General features: G+C 41.4%; 1 protein-coding gene across 1 annotated transcript; it reads right to left on the minus strand.

Annotated features, from left to right (window-relative positions):
• Positions 1-2,341: 2,341 nt before the first annotated feature.
• On the minus strand, positions 2,342-10,329 carry LOC137268634 (molluscan insulin-related peptide 1-like). Its single transcript, XM_067803209.1, has 3 exons — positions 10,308-10,329; positions 3,853-4,056; positions 2,342-2,496 (listed from the first exon to the last, which is right to left on the minus strand). The coding sequence occupies exons 2-3, from the start codon at positions 4,052-4,054 to the stop codon at positions 2,342-2,344; spliced, it is 357 nt and encodes a 118-aa protein (XP_067659310.1). The 5' UTR covers positions 4,055-4,056; positions 10,308-10,329.
• Positions 10,330-11,953: the final 1,624 nt, after the last annotated feature.

Raw genomic sequence — 11,953 nt, forward strand, 5'->3', positions numbered from 1 at the left:
GCTCAACCTGATGAGGGGGCAAGGATAAGCCCCGAAACGTCGTGAAAATAAACCCAAGAAGTTGCTATCCATAAAATTTGTACTGTATGATGTTTTGGGTCCTTGTCCTACTGGAAAACCCGTACTTGTCATAAAGGGCCACTAACGGGATCTGGTGGTCAAGCTCGCTTGGTTGGCATGTCATCATATCCCGATTGCGTGGATCGATGCTCATGATCTTGATCACTCGATTGTCTGGTTTAGACTTGATTATTTACATTTCGACACCATAAATGGTATATTTCTGTGGCGTTAGACAGCAAACCAATGAATAATGTTATGCGTCTTCAATATAGAAACCAAGAAGGGATATAGTGTTGCTTTGTCGCATTGTCACTCTCACAAAAACGAGGCAAAAATAACATAATTGGGGTAATTTGGGAATGTGAAAATGCGACAATGCGACATTTTGGCCATTTGTTGACTTGTCGCAGTTTGGTTAATTTTGCCACATTTCTATGAGAACGGCAACGCTACAATGTCTCCTTTGCGACTTCAAATTCAGAAGCCCATCTGGGTACTGTCAGTGAAATACTGAAATGTTTCCGATGTGATTACACAACGCCATTACGAAGGTGGTTAAATGGAACATATGCTATATTTGGGATTACACCTTCTCAGTAAAGTATACATTCTTGAACTGCTTTGACTGTGGAAGTAGCTTTGGCTGAGAGGATTAGGCGGCTGAATTTTTTGTGCTGGCGATTAGGTGCAAGGGACTAAGGGTACGGGTTCGAATCCCAGATGGAACTCAAAACAAAAAAGTATTCGAATTTGTACTTTACTAAGAAAGTGCGATGAAAAATATATCAGATACATTGCCGATGTGACTCATTAATATCACATTCCAAAGCGGGAAGAAAGTACAGAGAACTTCATAAATGAAACATGCAGCTTTATGGATGACAACTTCTATATTTATTGCATAGAGCTACACTGTTATCAAGCTAATAACCACAAAAATGACTTTGCTTGATAACGATGTAGTTGTCATAAATAAAGTTCTGTGTTTCATTTTTGACTCACCAACCTCTAGAATGCCAGTCAAACAATTAGAGGAATTCATGGAGGGTCCGACATACAGATATATACACCTGCACTCGCTGTCAGGATGTGTACACGCACAAACACACTCACGCACCGACACAGAGCAGCTATGAGACAACCAAGCGAGCACTCACTGACTCACTCTACCTATATGGGCTCTACGCGCACGCTGTCCCAGCTGACGTAATCGGCGTTGTACCGTGTGGGACTGATGATTCCCCTTCAGCGATGAATGATAGCGACTGTTATAGACTCGGGCTTGAAAATGTTCTTTGAATAAACGAGGACGACGTCGACTTCGACGTGACGGTCTTGGACCGGGATCGTGACGCGCGGTTGCCCTAGGTGTCAATCACGTGTTCTGCACGCACGTCTATCTCACTCACTCAGCCAAACCAACCAACCAATCAATCCATCCATCAATCAACCTCTGCAGACAAAACATGGAAGGTGTCAAGGACGAATTTTGATAATGGCTAAGTGAAGTCAGCGAGCGAGTGTGTGAGGTTTGGTTTTACGGCGCTTTTAGCAATGCTTTAGCAATATCACGGCGGGGGACACCAGAAATGGGCTTCACGCAATGTACCCATGTGGGGAATCGAACCCGTGCCTTTGGCGTGAGGAGGGTACGCTTTAACCACTAGGTTACCAAATCGCCTTGGCTAAGAGAAGTGTGTGCAATACGAGGCGGGATACCTTCACCAAGGGATGCGTATCTCCCTAAGAATAAATAAGAGCTGCTGATGCAGCTGTTTTATTCATCCACTTTATTCATCTATAATAACCAAGTATTGTGTCGTTCCACTATGTAAAAAGACAAGTGGTGCAAGGCCTCATGTTGTTCGAAGGCACTGGTCAAGCTTCAGGAATCGTCAGACATATAACATCTTTGAAGCAGCGGATTAATGACGTCATTGATAGCGTTAGTGACGATAAGGGCAAACTAAGTATACCAGATATACCACAGTGTTTCCATAGTGGCAAGGCGGTTTTTAATGGTAATATGAACTTACCAGTATGAGACTGACCCCTACGATAATAGTTCACACTCAGCTGTGTTTTAAACACTTATGTCCAAAGGATTTATTGATGGCATTAGAAGTTCTGGCTTTGATTTGGCAACACTCCGAGAAATGCTGTGGTATGTGTACATATCTTCCAGTATACGACTCTATCACCACTCATATCTGCAAGCGTTGCCACGATATCTGTCTATCCACCTCATACTGTTTGCTCTTACAGCGTCTAGCATGGTCTAGTCGTGACAGTATTCACGCAGTTCGGTAAATGAACATCTGTTGTAACAGCACTCGCAGACAAAGCCTTGTTCACTCGTCCGCTTGCCCAGGTAAGAAAGCGCCTCTCGCTTTGGGGAGGCGAATTTGACCGGTTCCAACGATGGGTCATCGTCTGAAAAATATGGACAGCACATGGTAACACATGAACAAAACGTGCCTAGAGGAAAAGCGTTAATGGGTGGAATCGGGTTAAGTTCAAACTAAACACGTACGCATGACAAAGGTTGTTTGCTGTTGTTGTTATTGTATAACGCCGAACTCCAGCTATATGGCGGTGGCGTGTAAATAATCGAGTCTAGACCGGACAATCTCCTGATCAACGGCATGAGCATCGATCTACACAATGACCTGACCAATTCTGATACGGATCTTCGTGTCTCGCTTGACGAAATGAGGGCTAAAAGTTAATTGGCTTTTCGATAGTGATAGATTTCATAGGTGTCTCTGGGCTGTGTGTTGGAACTTAAGTTTTACCGTTTTCAAAAGGTTTGAAATTTGTTATGAAATTATTATGATAATAAAATAATAGACATCTAAAATCCATTTGTGCATGTTCATGGCGCAAATCCAATTTATGTGTATACAATCTTTTGCTTACACCTTACGAGTCAAAATACGAATTACATTTGAAAAAGATAAAGACAAACGATTACAACAAGAATTCCAGATATACAATGAATATGGATAATTCAAACCCGACTGGGTAATACCAGAATTCAGTATTGATACGGCACATCAGGTGTTATGGTGATGCCAGTTTCGTTGGAGAAGATATCAAAATTCAATTGTTATCATGTGTACCCTTACGAAGTGATGTAACACCTTAAGGTCAATGGAAGGTATTTCTGTGGGCTATATGATGAGAGTCCTATCGATAAATATTTGAGTATGGAACAGACAATCCAGTGAGTGACATCCTGTGCATCGAACATCGCAACGGGGATACGATGACATGCATCAACCAAATCAACATGGGTGATCACCCGATCCCGGTAGTCGCCTGTAGCACTGAGCAATAGCTGTTGGAGGTCAGCAACAATCCGCGTGGATGCAACATACATAACATCTGAAGATACACGATCCGACGTAGAACTGATATTCAGCAACCCATGCTTGTGGTAAGAGCGACTAATGGGGTCGGCTGATCAGGCTCACTGATCAGGCTCATGCTTTTGCTCACCGAACTGTCTAGTCCAGACCCGATTACCTAGAGACCGCAGCCGTATAGCTAGAATACAGACGCCCTAAAATTATACTCACTCATTCCGATTTCTGGATGGGTGGTGGAGTAGCCTTGTGTTTGGTGGCCAAGCGTTCGCACTCTTGTCGACGAGCGGGGTTCGATTCTCCGCATGGGACCGATATGTGACGCCGTGGTATTGATTTAGTATTGCTAAAAGCGGCGTAAAACCCACCCACTCAATTACTAAATCACTGACTCAATCACTCACCCTGGGACAGTACTTACTGAGGAAGCGTACACTCCTCTTCCCGAAAGAACCTCGACAGACCATATCAACCATATCAGATGCTCGTGGGCCACATAAACCACCGGGGGATGGCTGCCGGTCATCAAGGAAGCAGGTGTGTTCATAATAGGCATTGACTGGGCACACCCCGCACACAAGACAGAGAGCCAGAGCTAAGGACACTGCGATGGCGATGTCCATAGCTGAAACGAGATTGAATATCAGCATTCAGTTGGGTATGTCCTGCCCTTTCCTAGTGTCCCCTGAGAAGGCATAGCTTGAATGTTTGTATATTTAAGGGTGCCTAGGTGAAGAGTAATAAACCAGTTATATTATGGCATGGTTGATCTTTGGGACAGAGAAACCGAAAGTTGTGCATGACTTCGATGAAGTCATGAGCAGGGGTATTGGCGTTGAAAGTCCTACAAACATAATCAGGTAAATCTATAATTCAAGCTTCATGACCTTGCGCGCGTGTGCTTCATGACCACTACACGACTGACCCTTCCCGTCAAATCGTTTCTATAAGAAGTTGTCAAACTCCATTTTTCAAATGATTTTGGAACGTTATCAACAATGACATAAATTATCAAAATATTGCCCCTAACTCGTGATTGCCTTTTTTTAAAACATGTTTATGAAAGCACATTTTTCGTATAAATAAAGTCCACAGTGAAGACCCGGGTTCGATACCCCTCCTATGTGGGGACCCCATTTCTTGTGTCTCCAGCCGTGATATTGTTGAAATATTGCCGGAAGCTCCATAAAACCATGCTCACCCACTCATGTGTTAGAGGTAGTTTTCTTAGAATATTTATCATTGTTGATGATGTAAATTCTTACGAATACGTCACTCAAACACCAGTCTAAGTAAACTTAGTCTCAGTATATTCCGTTACACTCCACCAATGAGTCTAACAAAACCTACTGCTAGACACATATTAGATGATCCTGCGCACTAAACGCATTTGTGGCAAGAGAGCGGTTCAAAGAATTGGGCGAGTACATTTGGCTGCTACAGGTAGCTTGACGATTATGCACGTGCAATACATGCTAACCGTGACATGAAATCAACACCGCATATTCCTTCGAATGATAAGACTGCAATTTCTGGCATAAGGTACTGATATTCAAAGTTAACCTTTAGTTAAGATGAAGACAAATAGATGATTGGGGCATTGACAAGCATTTTAGATATTCAACAATTTTGATTAAAAAAAATTCAGGAAAATGTCATTTGCTTCGTGAAATGGATCGGTGGTCCAAAACATGTTTGCTCAGTATATTGTGTTGATTCAATTCGTTGGGATTGTACCTGTTCCCAAATCGAGTGTGCTATAACAATTCATGCGTGAAACGAACAGGGAAAATGAACTTCTCGATATTTATCAGACAACCTGTCTCCCTCTTGTTTCAAGTGGATCGTTCTGTGGGGCGTTCCCAAGTAAGCATATTGGGGTCATTTGTCAGGTCGTGGATCATCTTATATGTGTTTACCAGTAGTAGAAGGTCGCGTCAGGTAACCTTTCAGCGACCAATGACCGTCCAATCAAACGCGAGACGATTAAATAGATTTAACCAATCAGACAACGGCTACTATTTAGGGGCCGGAGGGACTTTCAAAATATTCAGGTCACTGACACAGATCTCTCCACAAACAAAAATCCGCATATAACACAATTATTTGACCTGCAGTATATACGCTTTGGGGTTTCTGTTGACATGGTTACCAAAAGCTAATATTTCCGCAAGATGACATCCTTGAATATTGCCAAAAACACCAATTTCAACGACTGTTTACTCACCGTTGTCATGGTTGGACGTACGCCGTGTGAATCACCCGGAAGTGAGCGTACGCTAAATAGCATTCGGAATCGTTCGGGTACGAACCTGTTTGAGATAAAAAGTTCAAAAGGTATGCGCGAATGTGCACTTTCGCGATTTGGTGAGCTGTTTTCTGATTGGTCAATCTCAAAGGTTACCTGACGCGACATCCCATTAGGTTTTGTTAGACTCAGTAGTGCAGTGTAACGAAATACACTGAGGATAAGTTTACTTGGACTGCTCAAACACTTACAAATTTCACTTACGTTTGGTGGGTCCCCAAACTAGGTTAGAAGGACAACCATAAAACTCACAAATAATAGGGGTGGTTCGCTCGTCACGCCGAAGACCTTGGTTCCATTCCCCTCAATGTCTGAAGCCCATTTCAGATGTAACCCGTCGTCATTATTGCTGGAACATTTCTAAAAAGTGTGATCTGTAGGGATGTATTCTTAATCATGTAGATCATCGTAATCATTTAGTACAGTCAACTTGACAGGGCGTGTGTACTTGGCGGAATTGTGTTCTGAGGATGCCGTCCTTGAAGTTCCATGTGCGATCTAAGCTGTCTACGTGTCCCGTGTAGTTTTTACCCAGCCCTAATGTTGACTGGGTACCAGTGTTGTGAAAACTGCCCGTGCAGCATTTTCAGAAAATCGCAACTTTTCTTCGACGTTTTAGTTGATGTTTCTTAACAACCGGTTATCTTCATCAGCCACTGCTCGGAAGTCTTGCGACAAAAGACAAAGAAGTGTCAACACGCTCCCATGATTTCCTGGTTGCTGGGCAATTTTCTTTTGCATCCTAGTGGAACTCCCAAATGTTGCAGCCAGACCACAGGACTGGTTAGGAGCAGAACTTGCCAGTCCTAACCAAAACTTTGCAGCCCACATGTAATTTAGGTTTGACAAGCGAAGTAGTTTATCATCCAATAATAGAATTCATCAAATCTTTTTACGAGTAAATTTTTAATAATCTGTTATCTTGAAATATGAAGAATATCTTTATAAACATGTCTATTTTAAGTCTGTGTTCAAAATAACCCGTCCGGTGGAAGGTCTTTCGAACGCTGGTGTTTACAGTCCTCAGATTTACCCATGATACACATGTAAGATCCTAAGCTATAGAACTGTCTTTGGAAAATTGGAGTTTTTTCGCCGCAGCGCTTAGGGGAGATACCATATGATGATATCCCCTGAGGATCACTAGAAAGAAAGACATCACAAAACTATGGACTTGCCCAAAAGGTATTCGAGCAAAATCATTGGATTCAGAAACAGGTTTCAGAACTAAAGGCAATCAAGTACAGAGGTTCTAATTCTACGAATTAATATGATTGTTGACAACGTTCCAAGATTATGTGTAATTGGAGACTGGCAATTTGAATTATATAACCTTGTGACGCGAAGGGAAAGCTTTCAAGTGTTCAAGGAGCGTATTCGTATGAATTGCTTATTGCCCAGACAACATGCGCATATTGTTTGAAATCCCTAGTTTTACAAATATTGGAAACGCCCGCGGGACGATAACATATAAACCATTCAAGCTGTCTTCTCACAATGTCATCATTCACTGCCACGAGAAACATTATTCCTGTAGGAGCAAATAACTCACGAGGAACCAGTCGTGTCGAGAAGCATTACTAGCCTGCAAACCTAGTTTTTGAGTGCGAAGAACACAAAAGAGATGACATGGTAATAAGACACCGCCGGTGTGCTATACTAATATATCAGCTTCAGCGTTATACGGTTTCCTGCTCGTCAAGAGCCTGATTACGACGCGAAAACTGATTAAATGTCTAGAATGCGCCCGCGAAGTTCACACACTGACATACATGAAGCGTGATGATTCTAGTTATATGGATATCCTAACATAAATCGTGAAACATGCTGTCAAAATATAACGAGTAAAAATTGATTTTCCAGCCCGTTAGCACTTATAATTAGTATGTACCTTGTAGCCTAGTACTTAAAGTGTTCGCTAGTAACGTACATAACTTTAATTCCATTGAATAATATGTGATGCATGGGGACAGAACAGAGCAGAGCAATTGTCCATGCTACTATAATCGGGCGTGACAGATTTCACCACCCTGGGGATTTTGGTAGTTCCGCCCATGATAAAGTTCACATGAAGTCACGTTCTAATTCTCAATCAACAACCAGCTGTTAAGAGAGGGGGGGGGGGAGCTGTTATTTTTTATAGTATAAAAACCCCGCAGGTCAGAAGGTTTAATCGTCACATTTCAACAATCGTCAGGGTATTACACGGCCTCGACAAACTGGCAAAACACGTGACCGACGACACCCATTTATAAACAGTAGAAACCCTCGAAATCGGCATTCGGTAGTACCTGCCAAATGTGTCGGTATAGCTGGCGTTCCTTTCTGTCTTTGTCGTGCCGAAATACAAAATAAACTGGCGCCGCAGTAGACGTGTAAATGATCAGAAATGAAATGGCTTTCTAGTGCCGATATTGTGGGCATGCCGCGATGGGGGGCTTCCCCTTATTTATTTGTGAAATGTGTAAGCTTCCTTCTTCCTATAATTTATATACTCATGCATTCGAGCATATGCCTGTGAGCAATTAGTTCTAAGACTGGATAAAAACATCCCTAATGTTAAAGATGGTCTATAGGAAAAAACATTAATGATTATCGACATGAAAATTGTGTTCCATCGATAATATCGTTCACAACCTATTGCAGTAAAATAAAGTTTAAATGTACTAACAAAATACACAAAGTTATCTAAATATGCTCAGGACATTACTTTGTGAGTAATTCATGTATGAACATGTCACAACTCACCAGTATTCATTTCTTTAAGACATTTCGTGCATTTCTGATCAAAGTTACTTCTCCGATGCTTATCAATCATCAGTGGATGTTTAATGAACGGGTATCGATTGAGAAAAAGACAGCTCAAGTATTTGCATGAACGATGTAATGTGGTTATCAAACCAGGAATGTTTACTTACATCAACAGGGGCAAACATCATTTCCATGGTTTCGTGGATTAGAAAAGAAAGAAATAAAAGTTGTTGCGATAATCCAGGGGTGGTGGGGTAGCCCAGTGGGTAAAGTGTTCGTCACGCTGAAGCCCTGGTTCGTCACATCGTATCAGTCTCAAGTTCCTGGGAGTATACAACTGTTTACTGCGTGTTGCTGTACCCGAAACTAAGTGTTGGCACGTATTCATGCGGCTTCCATCTTGTCATATACTAACGTGGGATTCGTGGGGTTTTTAAGTGCACAGGATTCTGTAGTGTACACTAAGGATTGTGACGACACGGAAAGAGTCTGCACACAAAGCTGACTGCAAGACTGTTACACCCGGTCACAGATGGGCTCGATCCCGACACCTCAAGATCGTGTTATCACTAGTCTGGCGCTTTAGCCAGCTCGCCCACCGCCCAAATATTTTATTGATATAAGTGTACATATATAATAGATCCTCCAATTTGTGAAATACGGCGGAGTGTATTTATTTGGTTTCTGTGCCCAGCGAATGTATACATACAGATAATATGAATATGACCGTGTTAATTGGCCATTAGGAGTGTTGCCTCTAGATTTAAACTAGTTCAATTAAATTCAGAACCGAGTGTAGGTTTCAGTGTTTAGAGCTTCCCCAAGTCTGTGCCACACTGGGTATGTGTGTCAAGTCGGCCATAGTAACCACAAACTCTTTAGTGTAAGTAAATCCAGTATGCCAACATCTTTGGTAAGTCGATTACTTTTTACAGTCATATAGTCAGAAATAACGACAGTTTAGATGTCGTTGGTTTTTATTTAAATTAAAACTTAGAAGCCAAACGTTTACGTTGAAAATTTCAAAATATCAATATTATTCGATTTTAGTATTGTCGAACAACAAAGTAAATGTAACGTGTTTTAAAATAAATAATTTATATTTTGATTGAAACAATCTGCTTTGCTGACAAGCATGACGTCGCAATGCAAATTCCTAGTATCTGTTCACAAAAGAGGAAGTAAGGGGAGTCAGCTGGATCTTCGACACTTATCTGAGACACACAACTTAGTATTCCTAAGATATATACAACAAGCCACAGACACACTTTCAGATTAATTGACACACTGTCTTCGTCCAGACAATTTGTTTTTGATGCTGTCATTCATTCAGCTAATAGAGTACCTTTTTTGTTTAAAACGGATTTATCAGATGGAAGTTCCTAGTTTGTTCGTGGCACTTTTGTAAATTGCATTTCAACTATACCACATCAAATTGAATGTTGTCGGGTGGATTTGGAAGGCAATTCTTAAATGGAGGAAATTCCTATGTCTTCCAAACTGCACGTTAACAACGTTCGTAAAAACAAAGCGCTGATATCAATGGTAATATAACACGTGAAAGTTTTTTCCCCAGCCAAATTGGGATGGTAACGCTGAACCCTCCCCACAGGGACTTTAGCGCTGGGCCTTTTACTAATCATATTATGTTTCAAAATTGCGATGCTAAAAACAAAGTCAAAAACATCTTCCCCTTCAATTCATGTAAAACATTAACATTATGTGCAAAATAATATTTGACAAAGCACAGCTTGGTACGAAGCTTATGTGTTAAAGTTTACCTAGCTATATAAACGAACGTCAAACTATCGGCTTACCTGACAGTGCAGAGAGCTTCCTTAATTAACAATCACCTTGCTTTGGCGTCCTCTGGGGAAGCGCCACGTCTTTATACGTTCCTTGTATCGCGCCATTTGTTGGAGGAAGCCATATTGGTGCTTTCAATATCCGCCACGGTTTGCGTAAAAGTCTGAGGAAGTAAACCAGGGACTTGAAATGGGTTCGGTTCCATGAAATATTGTTATGTTTTACAGCGCGAGACAGGAAAGGTGTATTTATATTCTTGCCGCGACAACGTGGAGGCGGGTGGGAGGTGAATGATGGCGGCATAGTCGGAATAATATAAATATATAAAACATATAAAAGATGAGCATATATTTCACAGTAATGTATTTTTGTACATTACATAACACGTGCTCTTTGAGATGGTAAGGTTGTTCTCTTTTCCTTTATCAATGGCAAGAAAGATTCACCTGTTTGAGGTATGGAATGCTGAAGGATTCATTTGGTTGGGGAATTGTGATAGTGTGAAAGATATTAAAGGTCACATAAAAAAAAAACATAATTAAAAGACAATTATCACTTATTCATGACATAAACTAACGGGCAAAAGAAACAATACCCAAACTAAAAATTATTAATACTTTACAGGAAATATTTGATTTGTCAATACGTGATATAGCTATGATCTCCACAATACAACAGCAACATGTTCATGAAATTTGTTGCGTTTTGGTGCCTAGTTTGTTCTTTGAAACTTCGTGCTTTTTGCACGAGGGTAACATGAAGCACATGCAGAAATTGAGTATGAAAGAGGCTTAAAATTCATGAACAACATCTTCTCCACGCGACTGAGAAGTCTGAGGAGAGAGGGGGGACTGTCAGGATGATACAGATGGGCGCCACACATGCACACGTAGCAACGACTCTAGGCTGCAGCCCTATTACCATCTGTATTACCAGACTGATGACACGCTACAGGCAGACAGAGAGGACTGTGGACATGCCCAGAAGTGGACGACTTCCAGTGACGACACTGAGGGAAGTCCGCATTCTTCACCTAAGAAACCGTTTCCTGACGGTGACGTCATCAGCAACACATGCGCTTGGACACCATATCAACTGAAGGACAGTGCAGACAGGGTAGTCCCGTAAGTTCGACCTTTGGGTCGAGGTAAAAATCCTTTGATGTTTGATGCTGTCACAACAATGTTGTTTTAAGGGATTATGACACTGGTATTCAACAACATGTGAAATGTGTTCACTCAGGAAACGAAACATGGCATGTGTGCGAGAGTGTGAGTGAATCTCATTCAGTGACTTTGATTATGTTGCTTACTGGTGAGTTATTCAACTTCTTATTTAAACTTGCATGCTATAAGAATGTTGGAAATGACAGTTTTCATCTGTCATTCTCACAAATCCGTTATTGCATGTTTCTTCCCACTTCTCTTGGTGGCAGATACCTTTGTGCAAATGGTTATATGTACAGTGTGAACAAGAGCAAAGAGGAAGAATGGATCTCGTAGAGATGCATTAAGAAAGACTGCAAATCAACAGTCTCCACAGTGAACGACATCATTTCGAAATTACCTAGCGATCGCAACCACGGGCCTGTTCACACTGAAATAAAGGTACATTTACGGTTCCTACAGCGACATCATAACAGGACATTGTTGCAGCA

This window comes from Haliotis asinina, chromosome 16, assembly GCF_037392515.1.
Source record: "Haliotis asinina isolate JCU_RB_2024 chromosome 16, JCU_Hal_asi_v2, whole genome shotgun sequence".
Taxonomy (NCBI): Eukaryota; Metazoa; Mollusca; class Gastropoda; order Lepetellida; family Haliotidae; genus Haliotis; species Haliotis asinina.